This window comes from Zerene cesonia, chromosome 13 (assembly GCF_012273895.1).
Source record: "Zerene cesonia ecotype Mississippi chromosome 13, Zerene_cesonia_1.1, whole genome shotgun sequence".
Taxonomy (NCBI): Eukaryota; Metazoa; Arthropoda; class Insecta; order Lepidoptera; family Pieridae; genus Zerene; species Zerene cesonia.
This window is the reverse complement of record NC_052114.1, coordinates 9620307-9643717: the sequence shown is the minus strand read 5'-3', so window position 1 is coordinate 9643717 and position 23411 is coordinate 9620307. Positions and strand designations below refer to the sequence as shown.

At 33.5% G+C, this 23411-nt stretch overlaps 1 protein-coding gene across 1 annotated transcript in view; it reads left to right on the top strand.

Moving 5' to 3' along the window:
* Positions 1-638: 638 nt before the first annotated feature.
* Positions 639-23411, top strand: part of LOC119831344 (netrin receptor UNC5A-like) — a 55444-nt gene continuing 32671 nt past the window's right edge. Inside the window, exons 1-3 of the mRNA XM_038354647.1 lie at positions 639-822; positions 8468-8553; positions 17354-17916. Of these exons, the coding sequence (XP_038210575.1) occupies positions 8493-8553; positions 17354-17916 (624 nt within the window). The 5' untranslated portion in view covers positions 639-822; positions 8468-8492. The remainder of the gene's footprint in view (positions 823-8467; positions 8554-17353; positions 17917-23411) is intronic.

Below are 23411 nucleotides of genomic sequence, written 5' to 3'. Positions count from 1 at the left end.
ATCATAAGTTATTGTTAAACAGAGTCGTTATTAAAACATAAACCTACATTTATTTACATGTTATTATCATGTTATAAACTACAAGATTGATTCTTCTTAAAATAGGTAGATTCTCAAGCGCGTGCGACATGTAAATTCTTGTTGGAACTTGATGGCTGAAATATCAATGGTAAAAACAAACAAGTCAGACTAAACACGTAATATTTATTGAAACCTTTTAATACCATACAGTTTATTATTAATTTTTTTTGTCTTGTGTACATTTACTCTAAATAGATTCGGACTGACTTTTTATAATGGCTGTAGGGAACTCAAATATTTCCATCGCGTTGACATCGCTCGTGAGTCGTGTCCTCAAACCTTCCCAATCAATCGCACTTTTTGTTTTCAACCTCATATTGGGCTATTTATAAAAATGTCACCCGCAACCTCCGTATCGCTTTTTCTAACACGTCGTTTCCACTAAGCCCTTGACATGCATTAACACTTAGTGCACTTTTTCTATCCAATCTCCAGATGTGAGTGTGTCATTAAAATCTTCTATAGCACCAAAAAGATCAAAAGTTATCTTCTCTGTTGGAGTTCCCTCTCCCCACCCCGCCCCTTCGTTCCTGTTCGGCGTCCCTGTGTTTAGTTAAGTACGCGTCTCCGCGGAACGTAGACGCGTCGACGGTCGATTCGAGTTTGTGCCGCGTAAAGTAAACTATTTTCTGTTTTCATTCTGTGCGATTTGCATATAAGTGAAGCTTGATTAGTTACTGAAGTGATGTGAACCTATATTTATAACGGTGATTAGTGATTTCTGGATTTCAGTTTCAAAGTGTAAGTTTTGTTTTGGCCGTTATCTTTGCGATGTTTTGATATTGTCGTGATTGAAATGTAACCGCGGCGGCTGTTAACATCTCGTTAAGTTTTTATAAGCTCTTTTATTGGATTTTTTGTTTCATGTAATGCATGGAATAAATGAGATTACTCAACTTTCGGATATTGATGGAAACACAATTCTTAATCACCAATAAAGTGTAAACCATTGAAATATAAAGTACTAGTAAACATACATACTGGATATTTACTATTCAAGTAGGTATGTTAGGGATATTCCAATGAGTTTTACCGATACTATCTAGCTCCTAGGTTTCGCTGACTCATCCACGTTGAGGAGCTTTATTTTATTGCTCTTATCGGTCGTTTTTACGAGAGTTTTGTATTTTTATCTCGAATAGTTTGGCATTTAATGCCCATAAATTAAAGAATATAAGAGAAATGCATGCATAAGATTGTGTGTCACAATTGAACCGATTTAATTAACAATCTACGAGTGTTTAATTATTCCTAGTTGGCATAATTTGTGCGCTAAATTCTACAAAAGTGTTTTTCAATTTTATTAATTGTTTGTTAATACGTAGCTACCTAACTAAATCCAATCCAAAAGGAAAAACAAACACAATTTTGTTTTTTCAAATGCTTAAATTAATAATGGTGGAAGGATATTAAGACAGATGAATAAAGATTCATTCAAATAGTTTCCTTTTAGGTGGTATAGGACATTAGTATAAACTTACAAAGCTATGAAGTCTAGATAATAACGGACAGTAAAACCTCAAAGTATATAATTATATTAGGCTTAAGGCCTTAGAGTCTGTAGCCCGAGTGTTTATCCATGGATTTCCCTTGGGGTTATCAAGCGTAATCAATTACAATTAGAAACGATAATTACATCGCAAATAACCATAATAAATTGTATTTCTTGCACTCCGGGGGTTTAGGCGAATGATAGATGAGTTTATTGTACATAGATTAAAACTATGTTGTTTTCTTAGATTGATACGATTATCTTAATTAGTTGAGCCAATGTTTCGTTTAAACAAAACTTGAGGGGTATAATGTTTTAATTGGGTTTTTAAATGTCATTTAACTTTATTGATTCATGGGTAAACGCGGAACGGATAAAATAATAATTTTTTCTTTAACGATTGGTATGGTATAAAATTGATTGATCGTCGTTGTTTTCGTGTATAATTTCCACTCTAGCATCTCACCTAGCATTTCACTCATATGGACAGCTTTAAAATCTAGTTCAAGACTTCTAACGTACATCATTCAAAGAAACTTAGCGGCAAATCGTTTTTCAACATAGCTTCTGATTGCTTTTAAACAGATTAAAAATACAAACGAAAAAGGCGCGTGTCGTAGTTTTTTTTTTCCGGAGGCGTTTTACAAAAACTTACATATCCACTATTGCTTTTCATTTAGCCCCAATCTCCAAAAGCTCAATAGATTTAACGGAAAACTAAAAATAAACGACACTTAGGCCGATTTTACGAGCGAATAGTGTACCCATTGTTGTGGGGGCCTGTGATAGAATATAATAAAAAACATTTTAAGATATTGCTGATGGAACTGCCTCTTACGGCCGTTATGTGTTTTTATTATATGGCTTTACAATGTTTATGTCACGTTCTTGTGGTTCGACACATTGAAAGAATACAGCGTATTATAACTGTGCGCCGCGGTTTCACCAGTTATCTAGATTAGATTAAAATAAACCTCAAATATCTCTGAGATTTCGAATCCGATTATTACAACAATTAACGTAGTCAAACAATGTTTGTAATTTATAATTGAGACCATAAATATTTATTGAATAGGTAATAGGTACGTAAGCTTTTTTTTATGTCATAGCGGGCAGCTGAGCTGGTGGTGCGCCTGATGGTAAGCGATCACCACCGCCCATAAACATTCGCAAAGGTAGTAGTACCTCTGTGAATGCGCTGCCCGCTTTTATGGGGTAAGGGAAAAGGAAAGGATTAACGACTGGAAAGAAGGAATGGACTAGGACGGGTGAGGAAAAGGAAACGGGCCTCCGGCTCCCCCACTCACCGTACGAAACACAGTGGCATGCCACTATTTCACGCCGGTTTTCTGTGGGGGTGTGGTACTTCCCCGGTGCGAGCTGGCCCAATTCGTGCCGAAGCGTGCTCGACTCCCACAATAAAGATCTACAGCTCAGCTTAACTTTACTTTCTTATTGATTCAAAAATCAGTTCTGTTATTCAGATAACCTGCCAACTTTCTATGAACTCTGTATTTCTAAACTTTTCAAAAATAATGCGACGTTAGGCACGTATAGATGTTGTAAAACAACATATGGATTTACATAATTATTGGTTATCCATACAAAGAAACATATAAATATTTCAACTGTTTAAAGACAAAATAAACTGACGTTACGGTACTTGTATATAACCCAGTACAAGGTATACGTAACACGAATATAAAAACATCAAGAACTTTCTTCTAACTTTCAAAATAGCTATCACCGTCAAGTTAACGACTGGACGCTATTGTATGGGAGCTTCATCAGATAAATTGTGGTATTATATAAAATGGGTTAATGTCATATACTACTCGTCACGCGGAGATGGGCGTCGATAAACTTGCTAGTACGTGCCTTGTTATGGAAAGCTGTTTCCGCAATCAAAATATGATATGGTACGTCCACACAGAGCTTTGTAAATGTTTGTTGTTATTGTTGTACTATGAAGTAGCTAGAAATTAATTGATTAATCAAAGTGTATCATAGAGCCTAACTACAGATTTATTTTAAACTGATTAACTTTAGTCTAGTGTAGTCTTTTTCACGATATGCGAAGTAAAATGCTACACGTACATTGAAAATATCGTTTAAATTTGTTTAAATTTTTTTATTACATCATATTTGTAAGCCATTTTACATACAAGCTAATACGAAACTAATGTAAAGCTAGCCTTTACATAGCTTCTAAGAAGCTGTGTACTTAAATAAATTCGGGTTCGTTGGATATTTTTGTGTGCAATTTTAATTTGTCAAATTTAGCTGGAGTAACTCCTTTATCCCAGGATAAAAGTCTGAATTACTGTTTACAACATAAACTTTCTAACGGTGAAAGTTCCGTTGAAATCGAATTAGTCATTTCCTATGAAACCCGGAACAAACAATCACAATTTTATTTCCTTGTACACAGGTTGTGAAAAAATTATCCGAATTTTTGTTCGTGTTGCGTGGATGTAACATTATATTCAGCTACTGTGGTCGCACATAGGCTATCTTACAATCAAAATATACGGTGAAATAGTCGCGCATTTTGTAAAGAATTATGTGAGTCATATTTCATGTACTACTTATACTTTTGGAGTTTTTCTTGAGGTTAATGTTGTTACTATCCTAAGTTTTATTTTTTTAATTTATTTTTTATTTTTTATAGCATTAAGTGAAATGATTTGATTAAAATTTTAAGAATAGAATGAATTTGATCATGAGGCTGGAAAAAATAAATTTAAAATACTTATCGTGTTTAATTACTTTTTGTTTGTTTATTGTAGGTACCAAATTATTAGGTAGTAGTGAGTATCAGATAAAAACATGATTATTTACTAACATATATGTTTTAGACATTAAGCATAAAAGTCGAAAATTATCAGAATATTTATTTATCATATCAGTCTTATTTTTCTTTCCGTTGAAAAATGTGTAGATCCAAGATTCAGTTGAAATGTATGAAGATCTGAGCACGGGCTGAAATTATTTTCCTGATCAACATATATAACACAGTTGATACAGTAAAATCTATCGAAACAATTCGATGCAGCACAACAAAAACTGAGAATTATTTGAATGGATTTTACGGAACTGTGACTCGCAAAATATCCCTGTGAAAAATATTATTGAAGCGTATTAATACACTGAATTAACAGATTTTGTTGTGAAACTCCAGTAGAATTGGATGAAATTGATATATTATTCAATAGCTGTTTATTTAATTGAATATTTCCATCAACTTACTCAAAAGGGAAAACGGGACCCTTTTAGTAAGACTTCGATGTCTGCACGTCTACCACCAGCTACCACTGTATCTCATCGACACTGATAGTGAAGTTGAAATTTCTAGAGATGATAGATTTCCCTGGCCGCTTTAACAACAAACAATGAAAAAACTGGTTGGGTGATCATTTTTTTTGAAGTTGCTGTATACTTGCTCTCTCTTTTTGTATAGAACCCTTACACCGACCTTCAATCACACTTGACCGATTTCTACCTGTAATTAAAATTTAATCTATATTAATATTATAAAGCTGATGAGTTTGTTTGTTTGTTTGAACGCACTAATCTCATGAACTACTGGTCCGATTTGAAAAAATCTTTCATTGTTTGATAGCCCGTTTATTGAGGAAGGCTATAGGCTAAATGATACACGGGCGACGCCGGGGCGGACCATTAGTAAGAATATAAAATTAATTCAAATACGGAGACGAACTCACTAACGATGCTAGTCTACATCTAAGAATACTATCAAGTACACCAACATAAACTTCAAACTCAAATCCTAACTCCAACCAATCCAGTTATTAATTATGAGAAGTTACATCCGAGTTGTGCTGTCGGTTAAGAGGCCTTTCATAAACCCTTTGACAATAACGGTATAACGAGTTATTGGTTACACCTGTAAACAGTACCTAACTATAAGTTTGGTGTAAAGCCTTTGTGCATATCGTAAGTTTGACAAGCATAATTGTTGGCCAACATTTCAACCATGGACCTTGAATGTTAAGCTTTTTGGGTCTCTAGGACAACCAATACCTTATTCAGGTGGAGTAGCAAACGGGTACCGATGTAAGTAACTAGTTAAGTAACTAGCTGTGCCCCGCGGTAGTACCTGATGTTATATATCCTAAAGCCTTCAATAAAGGGGGCAGGTATCTAACACTGAAATAATTTTTCAAATCGGACCAGTAGCTCCTAAGATTAGCGCGTTCAACCAAACAAAGAAACACACAAGCTTTATAATATTAATTTAGATATATACTTGCTTTACAATTTAAACCATTATAGGGACGAATCTATTTCATTTCATTTTTTTTAGATGAAACTGCGAAGTTATATACCTTATCCAAACGGATTATATACTATAAGCAAACGCTTATTGCGTTATAAGTGTTTCAAATATAATTTTATTTTTTAAAAAGTCATCTTGAATAAACGTTCGAAATGTTATATATAGGAGGAGAAACAAAAATAACTCTCTTCAAAATCTCCGCTCATTTTTAAACAGCAAACACAATTCTTAAAAATTTCATCCAAACATACGGTTAGGCCTGGGTACCTCACGATCTGAATATAAGAGGTCGATAAATATGCAAAGCATAGTAGCGATAAGGCGGCGGAAGTAGGCCTTATCTCAAATAAAACAATGCGCTTCAGGCGCTCAAGTACTAGGAAGTTATTTCTTTTTATGCACCTCCATTCTGATAACCTGCTTTGCCTGTGAGCTTTATTTGTGTATATAAAATTTATTGCTTCGTTTGTGAATTATAATATTATATATCTAGGTAAGGATTTTAATTTTTCATAAATTTTCTGTTACTTAAATAAAATTAAATTTCGAAATTCACTTCGAACAGAACACGTAAGTAACGTGATCCTATCTGTCTACTTGTAGAAAATATGCAAATAGAAAAAGTGCAAAGGTCTTTTTTATTTTATTTTAATTAATGAAGTACTTACTGTAAAAGTCTTAAAATAGGATTGCACAATAGCGACATAATAAAAGTTATTATAATGATAAATGTAGTATGATGATGGTAAATGTTAAAACTGTGTTATGACGGTTCAAAAGTGCTTCTATAATAACTCTAATTGAATAAATAAATATTTGAGTTTGAGTTGGAGTTTAATCAAGACAAAATCCACCCAGGAATTATTTACCCAAGAAATACCAACGAAAGCTAAAGTTAACGTTATTAACTGTAAAATCCGCAATTTAGCTAACTTTCAAACCATTAGTTAGCTGTGTACATAGATCGGAATTACTGAGCAAATCTTGTATCGGTTACCCGCCTTTTACGGTCTTGGAAATTTGATCAGATAATTCCAACAATAGACGACAATTTAAATAAGGAATAAATTTAATAATTTCACCTTCACCTTGTATTTATATGGTAGGTTTCACACAATTTACAGGTTGCTATGTTGTTAGTATAATGGCTTCAATATTTTCGACCTACCAGGAGGTTAATGTTTAACCTTTCTTATCAAAAAGTTTCTTTATCTATGATAAAGCTCTACTTAAAATTTTTTTGGTGAAATGTGTGATTATTAAAGTTATTTGGTACATATTGCTCAAATATGCAATTTAATACGATTAATTATATCGTATGCAACACTCATTACTCTAAATACCTGATATCGAAATACCTTTGTAAAACGTAGCACCATATTTTTTATATTTTAAATATCTTGATAATCAATTGAGCTATACTTATTATAAATGGCGTCGATGGTGAACTGTCGCTAAATACCTGAAAAACAAAAAGTATAAACGTCATATTACCAATCTTAACGCTATCTCATTCATAATTCATCCCCAAATATTTGTATCAAGATTATCCGCCTTGGTAAAAATGTCGTCACGTTCAAAAGACCACTAAATCATTTATAATACATTAATCTCGGCCGGCTTATCTTACCTTGATAACGCCATTATGAAAGCACTTAACAGGTGCTACTGTATCATCGATGTTATCAGATGCCTTAGGAGACCCCACACGAGTAATATTACATCACCGTATAAGAAGCGATTAATTAACAAAATTCAAGGAACGTGATGATAAATTTATAATAAATTGAAAACGATGTTTGTCATGCAATATAATGTGACAAAGTACATACACATTCGATTGCATGTAGTTTTAAAATTGTCTTATTTTAAAACTACATGCAAACGAATGAATTAATGCTAATGAAAAAGCTAGTTTATGTTTTTTTTCACATCAGATTTTGCCAGAAGTTATATAAAAACAGACACAGTTACAAGAATTGTAAATCGAAAAGCTGATGAAATAGTCTTAAATCTTGTCAACGCTCCATTCGGGTTTAACACAAAATCGAACATTTCTCCTAAAATTTCATGACCGCTGAATCCATTAGCTGACTATTATTTTAAATTCCTATTCCGAGCAGCGCATTTTTTGTTCGAAGCGCTGTTTGTTTTTTCCAAAAACCCAAAGGGACCAATCTGTTACGGTGTGTTGCTTACAAAACCGCATTGTTGCCGATGTCTTAACTAATGAACCAGTTCGGGTTGTGCCGTGACTATATTTCAAAATCTAACGTAGGCTTTAAGATATTTGCATAGATAATTTAATTCATGTGGAAGAATATTTTTGCAAAATTTTATACTTTAATGATGATAACAAAAGTGTTGTTTCCGTTGAAAATCCTTCAAATTCATTTCACATATGTATATCAATAAGAATAAGTATTATTTACATGAACCCTTAAATCTAGGTAACACTGAAATTAAATTCCTTTGTTACGCGACGAATGTGCCAGCTCATTCTAAATTTATAATGAAAAAACAAACACTCAAGCGAGACATGTCTCTTCAAATATTGGTCAGCTTTTAAGTATTCAAACAATGTATTGTTTTAGGTGATGAGAGCGCGCGTGTGAAGCCATGGCGAAGAGAGCGCTGCTCTTGATATGGGTGGTCGCCGTCGTCACTGCAGAACAACATGGTGAGTTGGGTTTTAATATCCTAGCAATTTCTTTGAAGTTCTTAATAGACTAGAAGCTTCTTTACATATTGATTAGTGGAACAGTCATTATAATATACTAGCTGCGCCCCGCGGTTTCACCCGCGTAAGTCCGTATCCCGTAGGAATATCGGGATAAAATGTTGCCTATATGTTATTCCAGTTGTCAAGCTGTCTACGTAACAAATTTCATTGCAATCGGTTCAGTAATTTTTTGCGTGAAAGAGCAACAAACACACACACATCCTTACAAACTTTCGCATTTATAATATTAGTAGGATTTAAAATGGAAAACAATATGGGTCATAAATCTCTAATATTAATTAGCTTCATCTTATATCTTGAAAGGATGATGCTATTTATCACTGTACAGTAAATGGATCGCTGAGTTTTTGACAAAACATCCAAACCTACGTTAGATCCATATTAAGCTGACAAAAGATCTAAGAGAAGTACTCTCAGACCCACTTAAAACTCCTTAAGAGTGTGAGGGTTGATAAAAAATTTAGAGATATCGCCGAAAATTCACTAAGAGTCTTGGCACCTAATCTACAACGAGATAAGAAAAGGTACAAAAAAGTTAACAGTCCGCTTGGATGAGACGAATCTTGTGGATTAAAAAAACTTTTAAACTCGAGGTTTCGCATTCAAAGTCGTCGCATTAGGGGAATGAAAAATTCAGTTATATAATAGATTTTTCCGTATTATTTTTAGAGATGTTCCAATAAAATTACAGATAATGTATTTATAGATCAGATATTACTTGTGTGAAAGCAAAGTTTTTTTTTGAAAACAATTTAAGAAAATATATATCGCGTAATGATATTTTTAATTGAATAAAAATATATAACAAAACTAGTAATCCGAGTATAAATACCAATTGGCATAAATTCGACAAAACAAAAATACTTGAAGAATAACAATAACTTCTAGCATACAATAACGGAACCCTAAACCCATCCGAAGATGAAAAAAGTAATAGATTAGAAAGGTACTGGAGTGAAGATCGCAAAAAATGCTTAATCGTGACGGAGCGAGTGCTACTTCCGAACATGACTATCCCATTTAACTTGTCGATAGTAATTTTTATTTTTCCTTCGTGAATCCGAGTCGTGGTTTTAAAAGAAGTCCTTGATTCTAGACATTTTAAAACGCATATAAATGGTAAAAGCTTCAAGAAAGTATATCAGATTGAGGGAATCGATAATTGTTTCTTAATCTCACTTCGATGGAATGTAATGCAATTTCGTCCATCACAGAGGAATAAACGTACAAAGGGCTCATTGAATCGAACTATTCTGAGAACAAATTCTCACTTAAAAGCTATTTGTAGAATAAAGAGACAAAACAGTTATAACATCTTAGTTGCAACAAGATAGCGCACTAGAAATTAAAGCAACATTAACTTTGAAACACGAAACCCAAAACATCACAGCTGCTGTGAAAATAGAAAATAATAGAAGTCTCAGGCCATTATAACTCGACTAACAAAGGTATTATCTTGTTTGGGAACCTCTTGACTGGCACTCGACGTCTCTTTAAATATATCGTGTTACAATTCCTACGGCTATTCACAAAGTTTTTGTAGGTGTGGTCGGTCTTTGTATTTTTTCTGCAACAGGGGTGAGAATTCGGTTCCGAGCTCAAAGGATACTCGAAGGTAATTTTAGATTTGGGTTTGCACCTTGCTGGTACATTGTTAATGGAAGACGGTCGCTTTGTCGGCCGTTATTTTTTATGATCCTGTGTTGTTATGAGTATGGCGACTTCCGTTAGCTTAGTACATGCTTGAACAGCATATCGTTTTTTAATTCAATAACACATTTTGTTTTGAACTTGTCGCTGGGTTAGTTTAATTTTATCAGAATTATTATTGCTATTCTGGTGTTTTTGTTAGCTTTGTTTCTAATTAATTTTAAAAAGGAATAAATGCAAAATGCTTTAGTAATAAGCTAATCGTACTTTAATGGTTCGATAACAGACCGTACATAAAAGTATATGGTCTGTTATCGTACGATTAAAGTACTAATTTCTATCTATAGACTTTACTGTAGCTGTAAAGATACTAAACCGCGGAAACAAATCGGAGTTTCGCAAAAATAACCAGTCGGCAACGACTTCGAAAGCATTACCCAATCCATGAGTCAGAAAATACAAACTTTTGATTTACTTTTAAACTCCACCCATATTGTAACTAGTAGTGCATTTTATGTTCCCACTTGAGTGCATTTACGAGTAAACTGCAGTTCGGCTGAACGGATGCGAATTCCCCCCTTGAATGTTTTATGATGCTCTTTGAACAGATGTATCAGAATTCAGATTTATTTCGTCCTTATCTGTATCATTGGTGCGATTGAAATGGAGTGCCTTTGCGTGCGTTGCTTTGAGATTCCGCTCGGAAGTCTGGACGTAATAACACCAGAATGGTCACTATTGCGAGATTTTATCGCAGTATTACATACAAGGGCTCGGTTGTTCAATATTTTGATATACGAGAAGTGAGTTGAAAATAAAGAAGTTCATGTTTAGTTTTGATGGAAGTATGAATTACTTTCAGTTTTTTTAACTGACAGGTGTTTGCGACTCCATGTTTTTTAACTTTAACCTATATTTGTTTCTTTAAATATTATTATTATTCAATACGTTTTGCCATCCCAAATCCAAATTCCAAACTGTATTAAAAATACATCAAAATGGAGCACGTTAAGCACCCAACAGTTTTATCAAAGCCCAGAATGATCAATTTATATAACGGTATAATGTTACCATCTCCATTCGGGAGTAACGCCCGATATCTTTTAGAGTTCGTCTATATTTGGTTCAACATATTACTGACATCTGTAATGCTGAGCGATAAAAAGTGGGTGTTATTTTTAATGACTATTACTCAATCTTAAAGTACTTTCCATTACACTGATAAGGGAGTGTTTTTAATGTTTAGTCGGTAATATGGATGATTTAATAGCTGGTACTTAATAGTTTTTGTAATCAATACATTTGCTGCGTTTAGATTTATAGTTATTGTGCGTGTCGTCCCAAGGGAAAGGAGCTACAGATTAGACGGGTAAACAAATATTGTTTTAAATGCTACTGTGTTTATACAATGAATTGAAGTGACAAGGTCTGGAAAGCTTGATTCGTCTTTTACTTGTAAGTGTCCGTTTATTCGTGTGACATCATTCACGGCCAATGTTTATGTATGTTTATGTATGTATATAACATTTTCACATACAGAAATTTCTGGACAACTACAATAGTTTTATTTGCGTTTGCTGCTGATGTTTAATGCATTTATATTTTAACAATAGCCTTTTGACCGGAGCAGAGTAAACCCGAAGTAAGGCACTTGAATTCATGAGTACAAAACTACATTTCTCCAAGTCAATCAAGTACCTACAAAGATTTAAAAGCCATTAAGTTTGTTCTGTCACAGTCTAGATAGGGCATTACTCGAGGATCTTTTGTGATGCCGGCGGCGACGAGTGCATTCGACTTAAGACGGTGATTAAGTACTCTTCATCAATAAGCTCTTATAGCTGGTGGACGGAGAAGATCTCATTTTTATTGACTTCAAAAGGAGATGTATTGATTTTAGTTAGTAGTTCTATTGTTGGTAAGAATATGCACAGTCAAACATCAAAAGTAAATTTGTATACGTAAATAATGCCAGTGTAAACGATGATGATGGTGATTTAACTCGAATTTACGAATGCATTATGAATGCAACTGACCATGACATAAGCCTGACCTCCCAAATTACCACCACGACGGGAATTGGCGTACTAAATAATGTAAACGTGAAAACATGTGAGCGTGTTTGAAATTGACATTTATAAGGCAATCACGTTTAAAGGGCTGAAGGCAATATAATGGTATCTAGCGCACATACCGACAATTGAGAAAAATAAGAAATCTATCGTTTGTATGTATGTCTCATAGTTAAGTACGTGGTAATATATAGTGGTTCGGAAGACATCAGAAAATTGATATTAAACGACATCAATGTCTCCATCAAAATGATAACCTTCAAGCTAGTGTAAATTTAAAATAAGTAGAACATTATTTAGCTCCCTTAATTAAACTATTACCATGACAAGCGGTCCCTTTCATCCGAATGACGGTATAAAGTATTTTTAGACCTCATTAGTGCTGTAGGAATGCGTCCATTCATCAGTGGACGCATACTTTAATTCGTGGCGATAAGGCATTTCTTCATTTGTACGGCATTCCAATTGTACAGAATTTTAAGCGAAAGAAAACACGCTGTCACCGGCTCTGGTGACAGCTGGTTTTGATAGAAGACGCCAAATGAGTGAATTATCCCCGAGTGTATAAATAATTTGAACTCTCTGCAATTCGAACTGGGACTACATTAAGATGTTCCATTGTTTTTTACGAACTTCTTCGTTCTTGACCATGCTGTTTGAATGTGTTATAAATTCATGTTAATGTAAAACGCGTATGTATCTAATTTATAAACGCATCATAAAATATTAATACATATTAGCAAACAAAGCAAAAATTTAATTCTAATCCAGACCATCTAATTACATATCATCAAAGACTACAATTTAACGTATAACATAGAATATACTCAGAAAGTAGAAATACCATGACTAATGAATCCATTTCGAGCATAGGGACGTAATGAGGTCGCTGCCTTAGCTACTTACAGATAATCCTTGACATAGTTTCGCGAAGCTTACCTTAATCCTTAGCCAGAATTTTCCGTCAACGTTGCACAAAAACTGACATCATTACACACAATATCTTGTTACTTTCTAAGTTTCTAAATATTACAACTCATACTGTTTTTATATGAATGAAAGTTTTGCACTAGCCTTGTGTTATGTAATATATAGTGTTATATAATATATAGTTAATGTAGATCTATCTAAACCGTAAATCTAATTTTATCTGAAAACAATGTTGTTAATCCTCCCATTAGTTTAAAAATGTCACACAGGATTTAAAAAGTTATCGTATAATAACTGCAATAGTAAACTTATTACACACACACATTCAAACACATGTAAACATTTTAAAGGCGTTTGGCATGTCTATTACTCTAAAACTTACTAAAAATGTAAAATAAAAATATGAAATGCATTTTGTAATAGTTTAAATGTAGAAGTCGTGATTGTTATATTTTTATAAACAAAATAAAATTTTTAAGTATTGTATGTAATAATATCAATTGCTATTTTAATTTATATTGTAATTACTATTAATGATATCTGGAAGGGTTGCAGGCCTACGATACAAGTTTCCTTAGTGTAGGTCTGCAGTTCATATTATCTGTTATTGTGTAATTATTAAATATTAAATAATAAATAATATAATAAATAATAATATTAAATTCCCACACCGAGAAAAGACCATAAATCGGCTAATCGTTTCACACTCATAAAATTGCATCGTTGAAGCAAACATTAAAACGTATGATGTACAATAATTTATAATAATCGTTACTAAATTCACGCTAACACCACATTACGAGCTATAACTCAAAGTATTATTTAAGCCTCTTTGTAGCACTTTAAATAGTCTTTCGTAACAAGATAACTACATAGTTATAAGAATCGTGAACAGCCGATAAAGGGCGAGCAAATGACGAAACAAATAATTTGAACTTTGAAATGAATACACGTTCTGGTAATAATAGTATCCATAGAATATAAGAATATCAGCTGATGCAGGTATAAATTGATTATACTTTGAGATGATTTATAAACATGTTGATAAGGGTTTCCCCAATTGTGAGTTCAAATTTAGATTTTATTCGGACAATACCAAAAGTTCAATCGTAAAAATTAACATGCAATAATCATCTTAAATTTTCATACACTTTACAAGAAATTTTATTTTGAATTTTTTTAATTTGTTGATTGTATTATTAAGTAAAAATACACGAGAAACGCAGTTTCCTTCATATAATCATAGCAAGTCCCTTTCATGGCTCTAAGAAATACCATGTGAAACATGATTTTTTACTGCATATTACGTACAACGAACCATGAAAATTTATGTAAATCGATCAATAATTATTCTTAGCCCCTTATTAATAGAACTCAATGGAGCTGTTTTAAATACAACAGATAGAGAAACCAGTCATTAATCAAAGTAAAAACCAATTATACATGGGAGTTGCACAATGATAGCGGTTAGAGTTAATCAAACGGTTCTCGTCTGATAGAATATTCAGTAGGTGCAGCTTGTTCGACGGGAGTTTAAACATTATTGTTATGGTATATCTCTGTAATAAAATATTATGTTAGAAAATTAAATATTGATGTAACTAAATTGTTTATTATTATTGCTGATTTTAAACAGCCCAAACGTTTATAGGTTTTGCTTGGTAGATAACAGTTATCCTGTGATCCTGTCATGTATTAGTCATGTATAAGTCATAGTCTCCGGCAATGTTTGACGAGATTTCTAAAGTTATCACAACAAAAATATATGAAAATAGAGCTTTATTTTAACCTACACTAATATTATATAGAGGAAGAATTTGTATTTTTGTTTGTTTGTTTGTTTGTAATGGATAAACCCAAAAACTACTAAACCGATTTTAAAAATTTTAATGAGTGACATATATACCACGGGCGAAGCCGGGGCGAACTGCTAGTGAACTATAAGTACCATCCTATATACCCATTACCCGCCCAAGTAACTTTACTTGCTGGTCGTTCGAGACGTTCGTACCTGTATAGGGGGCATGCACATAAATATTTGCAGCTTTTGTTAAATAACGAAATTTATTAGAAAAGCCTTTCCGTATGTTTTTCACGACTCTTTACTATTTCTAATCGTCGTTCTTATTATCTTATAAGAAATTAGAAGAAAGAAATGATTCTAAGCGTTTTGATAGTTTCATACCTTATGTACCATGTATAGATTTTAAAGCAGCTTATCTAATCAAGTCGATAAATTGATGATATAAATTAATAGAATATTATAATCAGTTATTCCACATTCCATATAAGGAGATGAACTTATTACAAAACAATATACAATTGATTTAGTTGACAGGAATCATTGAGCTGCGTGGGACTGTTGTAAATTTATTTAAATTAACCTGTCTCATGAACGTTATGACGATTCAATTAAATTTGAATGAGAATTAATATATGATTTAAAAAAACGATTAAGTGGTGAAAGGTAAGCTTATTATACTTTCAGTACAGGTTAATCAGATTTATTAACATTAGAACTAGGTGGTCTTACGTAAATATCAAAATAAACTATGTAAATAATTATTTTAATTCAAACAAACAAAAACACGTATCCTGAGTACTATTTAAAACAATAAGTTGTTGATTTTGCTTATTAGTTCACAGTCCAGCTAGTCTATTGTTCCAACACTATCTTTTACAATCAATACACCATTTATCACGTTAGAGCTGTCAACAAAAACCGATCCGACTCGAGCGTTAAGTTTCCCCTTTTTTGTTTTGTGTGCCAGAATTATTGATTCGAGCTCATGATTATACAATATCGGCTCGTGGACTTACCTTCATAAATATTGATGTTACAGTTCTTGGAAATTCTTGGAAACTTGGCATATCAACGGTTACGCATGTCAAATTGACAATCTTTTATTGAGTTTTGCGATGAAGTATCCAAGTTTGCGGGTATTGCCTCATTGGTATATCGGGATTTTCAAGGATTTTCTCTCTACAAATCCATAAATATTTATCATCACCTCACACATGACTTCACCTTGCTATTTGTAGGAAATTAGATGTTTATTGTTATATCATCTTATATATAAAAAATGTAACAATTCTAATTTTTTCCTTGCAATGAAATACAAGTTCTCAAAACGACCACCCTGATAACTATGAAACAAATATTTAATAATAGCATAACTTGGCCTCAAATTTACGTACATTTAAATTTATAAATTATAATTAGATGATAATAAAGTCGATACAGTAAATGCAGAGAAGTGAGCAAATCCCATTAAAGAATAATAGATTCCTGAAGGAAATCACACTCCATCCCCACAGGATCGGAAGTAGAAATATACATCGGAAATGAAACTAATTAAGTTATCTGCGCTTCACGTGACTTGCGGTTTATTTTCGTACTCCACGAATCTATTTCAAATAGTAACACAATATTGGAGATATTACTGTCAACACTGTTGAAAGAGAAACATACACTGATGTACTGATAACGATTTCGAGCGAAATTTTGTCGAGGGTGCTCTAAATTTGGGCAATAGAAAAACCGACTTTCGTGTCGAGGCGCTAGGTGCAATTTCGGTTGTTGATTGTGAAATTGGTAAAGTGGGGTATACAATATCCAAATATCTATGTTTTGCGTGTAAACAGGCGCGAGTGAGGCGTCAAGCCAGGTGCGGACTTTTGAGAGAAATCGATGGCGGCACTCGAGGGAGGACTTATTATGACAGTTGCCGTTTATTTGGAATGACACCCGACTTTATTAACAGTCTACAATTAGAATGTATTAAGAGATCAGGGTGCTTATTTGTATATGTGCTTAACATTACGACTTAATCCACGGGAGAGAATTGTGATTTAATAGCTTCATTAAGAATGACTCAACTTTTCAGATGTAAAGAGTTGTTATGCTATAAAATGACTCAATATTTACGGCTTATTTACAACATTTTGTGTTATATGCATCTAATTACATAATATAGGTACTTTTACGTCTGTCTTTTTCTATGAATCTCACCATAATGTGTTTTAAGTATACAACTTAACACATAATGCAATAAACGCTAATATTGAATTTATTTTTGTTTCAGATGACACAAGTTCGACCGAGCCTGAGCACACCACAGCCGCGCCAACACCACCTATACCTTTACGACCAGAATACGCACATCCAGCTGGCGTAGAAGCGTTAGACCCATACAACTCCGAAAAGAATCCACCACCACACAGAGACTATTTAGAAGAAGATTACGACCATGAAGGTCACAAAGAAGACGACCATGATAACAGAGATGACGCAGACGAATTGCCGTCTCTGTCCGGTGATCATCTATTGCAAAGTTCTACAGATGATCTACCAATGTTCTTGCTGGAACCGCAACACGCGTATGTAGTGCGGAACAAGCCGGCTATGTTGAGATGTCGCGCCGCTAATGCGTTACAAGTATACTTCATGTGCAATGACGTTCGGTCGGTTGGTAGTACACAGTTTGAGTTTGTGGACCCTCAAAGTGGCGTTCGGATCGTTGAAGCGGAGTGCAATGTGACGAGGGATCATTTGGAGGAGTATTTTGGTGAAGATAGGTTCGAGTGTAGGTGCCACGCCTGGAGTAGCAGAGGTGATATTAGAAGCCAACCAGCAGTTGTTGAATTGGCATGTGAGTATCATTTTCGTATTTTTTTCCTATCCATCTAATTGGCACAGAAACAATAATGCTTGGAGAATTTAAATTAACTTACTTAAAGAAGGTTATATTATATAGCAATAACGTGAAAAATTGTATTTATTATTTCGTGATTAAGAAATCTTATATGCTAATATAGATAAAGAAGATTGTACCTGTCTTTATTTACTGTATGTTAGAATTTAAATGTACAGTTAATATAATCTCCATTTATCAATTTTGAATGTGTAGAAAACATATTAAGCCATAAATATACGTAATTTAGAAGAAGATATTATAGGCTATTTATAATGCGTTAACACTTCACATCTTCCTACTTTTACTGCTTAAAGATTTTACAATACATTCGAGCCCATAAAGCTTTAACAAATGCACTACACCTGTTTCAAAAACTATGAATATTAGAGAGCAAAGTATCGGTTAAACTACGGCAATAAAGCTGTCAATATAAATTTGATACAAACATAAAATCACGTCCGGTGTAAATGTGGCGTGATGCAACATTTCGTCAAAACTCATAATTTGAGTATTTCCGCTGGTTATTTTGATATAACCTAGTTTTAGACGTCGCTTGAACCGGAACGATGTCGCTATAATTAAAAGTTTTCCATGAATTCGACGCCCTATCTTGAAAACTAATAAAACTCGATATTTTACGAAAGTTTCAAGGTTTGGAAGTGGAATAAGACAGTATTGGAAAATGTTCTTGTTATTGATGTTTCTTTATTTCGTTGTCATATATTTCAGCCATATATTCAGGTTCATGAAAATCTGTGAACGTGATCATCCGTTATAGAACAAAGCTTTTACATAGTTCAGTAATACATACTTCATAAGTATATAAACGTATTTATTCCGACATAATCACAATATTCCATAAATAATACACAGTACATTATTTAAAATTCCATTCAACAGCATCGAACCTTTGATTTTCACCGAAATAATTTCCCACCAAATAAATTCTCTCAAAACTTGAATTGTATACATTCAATATTTATGAAATACACTATCCAATTAACGTCTGTGCGTAAATTTGTTTTGACATGACAAATGGCTACCATCAAATATCTAAGATGTATGCGTACTTATAAAATCCATTATGGTCGTCGATTTAATTCAATGTACGCAAGTAAATCTTGCTCGGATGTTTAAGTAAACGTTTGAGTAGTTTGTATGATTTATTGTCTATTTTATGGAAACATGCCTGAGACGAATAGTGAATAGACTAATGAGTTCGCTTTGATGTATTTCCATTTTGGTTAAGGCTTGTTTTGTTACGCGTATGGTAACTTCTGAAGAATCTAGAATCTTTTTGTGGAGAGAAAATGAGCATTCGTGAGGTAACCAATACGCGAGAACATTCTGGAATATTTAACATAATATATGATGGCAAGTTCAAGCAGGATAATTATAGCACTATTAAATAAAATTTTAACACACTTTATTCATTCAAATTCGAATATATGATTGAGATTAGGATTTGTCAAAAAAAAAAAAGAAACATCGAAAGATAAATTTATTGATACATGCTATATAAACTATATTATAAACATAATAATTATAAGACGCACTGAAGAAGACAATGCGTGACTAAATAATCTTAAAAGCATTAAAAGTACTTAATGTAAACGAAATCGCTCGATAATACTGAAACAAATAAATCTGTTAGAAACATAAAGCTTACGGATACATACAATAATATTAATGTCAAGATTAATTATCTCAGCTTCTATTGGAAAAATGATAATAAGATGGCATACTTTTCCCAATCTCGCTGTAAAACGCAGCGGAGAAAAATGACGAAACCGATTAAAATTATTCGTAAATTAATTATTAATAAATTATTTCGTATGGGTTTTATATTTAATTGAATATTAATGATGCAACTGTATTTTTTATTTACATATCCGTCTCGTCACTTTACATAATCGCTAGCCGATTTCATTTAAGCCTTACATTGAATATTTAATAAAGAATAAATAATGTGAAACGCACCTGCTATTTCTCAGATACCGTTTGAGTAATCGTATTAATGAAGATATGTATTAATAAACGCATTTGACTTCGAAAGATTCGTTATTCGAGCTGGCTATGTAATCTTCTTACGAATGTTCGCTGTCGAAAGGTTGTGTGGATAGTTATCTGATGCAAAAATTACTGAACGGATTTGTTTGAAATATAGTATGTAGATATAGGTCTAGCTTTATATGATAGATGACTCTTTTATGAGTACTATTAACTACATATATAATCTATTCTGTATATAATCTGATCTCTCGAGTTTTAATAATTAAATCATCATTACTCGCTTATCATTACTTCAGTTTTTCGATTGAAAACTTTCATTTTAATCTCTTATATAACAATCATTGACATCGCTGAAATATTTTGATCGACAACTATCTTATCTAATTAAGCTACTTTATAACAATGTTTTCGCAATTTAAAACAATCGTTCTATCTCTTTCATTTGACAAACTCTTATCTTATTCACCACGACCCTCGAATACCTCATGTAGGAGTTCAAATTGTGACCAGGAAATGAAACGCAGTTCTGTTATTTATGGCACACGGAGCCGGCTGTACCCCACTTATCATTAATGGCTATCTCACCATTTTCCACCCGTTTAAAGTTTTAATGGAATATTCGAAACGGTTTTCACATAATTATTTTAAAACGTTTTAAATGTGAAATTGTTTTTGCGCTGTTTGCGGGAAACAGGCATTGGAGATTTTATTGAGATTTTTTGGATTTTATAGCTGAGAGATAATATAGCACGAGTGGTTAATAAAAATTAACAATAGTTCTTAATCCAGTAAACCAATTAGACTAGGAGAAGTAAATTATACGTAACACAAAATTCAAATGCTTTTTTACATACCCAACCTCACAAACATATCACAGCCATAAAAGTAAAACCGTTATCCATATAAAATTCTAGAAAAATCGATCGCTTCTATAACAGTAACGGAACAGCTTAGGTAATGAACGATACAGCTGCATTGCAATCAATTTTATTCCTACACTGCACTTACCGCGGCGTAACATGTGTTACGTTTAATGCGTGGCATAAAGATTGCAGGCGCCTGTAAATCTTTAGCTATAAGACTTAGCTTTGACACTTTTACGCGCACTTTCGATTCCGTAGAGTATAGTCGGGGAGCCTGCGTGAGATCTTGTTGGTTCTATGATTTAGAATGGCATTATGCGTTTGGGGTCGATGCATATGTATTTTATAAGAAACAGAAATAAATTTTAACTAATTTCATTTCAAAGTTTATATTTTCATTAGAAATGTAATGAAGCACTTTTAATATGTACCTATATCAAAATAAACTCGGTAGCTATGTATTAGTAGTTATTTTTTAGTAGTTATATTTCAGTTCTGCCTATGACCATGTTTATAACTGAACTGCTTTTTACAAAATCATCATCTCTTTCCTAGCCTTTAATGATATATCCAAAGTATATTTTCATATTTATCTCCCGTAAAACCTTAAGGAGCGTTATTAGATAACCTTTAGGTTTAGTAAAATACTATTATAATGCAATAAAAAAAAACTGATATACTACTCCGCACGGCCAGCCAGCTCCCGTGCTACGTATTATCATTAATAGCTATGTAGAAGCCACTTCTGCGCGTATTTAAAGCTCGGCGAACAATTAAAACTGTCGGGATGGGAATTTAAAGCGTGCGTATTACACACGGTTCCTCGCAATTAGAGGCGTCTTAGATTGTATATTTAGATGTTATGAGTTTCATGTGTACTGGGGTTAATGCGCTATTCACATGTTTAATCCAGGCAGTTATCAATATAACATTTTTGTATGGGAAATTGCGTTGGTACGTATTGTTTGTTCCAGAAGCTTATAGGTCAGGTAAATAATAGGTACTGTTATTTGATACCGTTTCTAAAATAACATTATTTGCGCCTAGAGATGTTAAGGAATAGTTCGTATACTGCATGTTATTAGTTAGTAGTTCAATTCATATCAGAAATAATAAGACAATAGCCAGTTTTATCAAGTTACTGAAAATCGTCCATTATGTAATACATTTTTTTATGTAATCGTCGGCAATGGAGCTGGTGGGTCGCCTGATGGTAAGCGCTACCACCGCCCATGAACATTTGGAGAGGCGTAAGGTCGTTTGTAAACGTTACGCTTCTACAAATGGATTGTCGACTTCAAAGAAAAGGGATGAGATGGGATTGAAGAAAGGAATAAAGGAAAGGACTGGGAATGGTTAGGAGAAGGATTTGGGCCCCCGACTCCCACACTCACCGAAGGTAACATAGCAGTATGCTATTTTACGCCGGCTTACTATTGGGGTGTGGTACTTCCCCGATGCGAGCTGTCGCAATTCGTGACGAAGCGTGCTCAAATACCACATACGAAAATTACAGAAATGTTGATAATATCCATCTACCTAGTAGAGCTATCCTTTAATAATAAACGTATTGTTGTGAGGAAGGAATAAAGATGATTTTTACTATAATTATTAATAAAGATGTAACTCCATATTGTTCCTGATGACTTCAAATATACAATTGTCAATTATCCCTCTATTCAGTGTCACGTGCTCTAATTTTTTTATTATTCATAGCATCATTCAACCCGCATAACGTCATATTGGAACAAAACACCGATATGCTATCAAATGTCAATTTTAATAACATCTTATCCAAATAGGGCTGTTAGCGAATCAATCGTGATTGGACAGTCGTTTTGTTGCGTAATTGACTGGTCCAAGAGACAGGCTTGTGATAGGCAAATAACTATATTTTATTGTATGGAAATTTAGGTACATTTAAAGAACTCGGATTTCAAACGACAAGTCACGGGTTCGACACCATTTTTTCAATTTATTTGTACATAATCCACATCACCACTACTTGAAATGGTGAAGGAAAACATAGAGAGAAAATCGGTATCAATATCAAATCAAAACTTCGACAACATATAGTATCTAGGTATCAACTAGCTCCTAGTAGGTTATGACCTGAACCCTCATAGAAGGCCTGTGTCCCTGTGTACAGTTGGTTCATAACTTAAAAATGCTTTTATCACCTATTCAGTTAAATATTGTTGCAACACTCAAACTATTCTCGCAAAAGTAACCAAACGCCTTAATTAAATCGCACGCCTACTTTAACAAAGACACGTAAAACAATCACGTTACACACACGTGAAAAGAACGTATAGTTCTCATAACGGTATACATTGCAGTAATTACATATGGGTGAGAACATGCAGTGCACTTGCAAATGCATTACCAATTTAAATTGGTATCTGGACAAAGGCGCCGCGGCGTTTTGTATGCGAAAGAGTTTATGCTCACCGCCAGCTTCCGGAACGGCGCCGACACGGCGAAAATCACTAATCAGTGTAAGATCACACAGTTTGATGTTGCAGCCCTTGTCTTTTGTTCGCCTTGGGAATAATAGTATCGTGAACGAT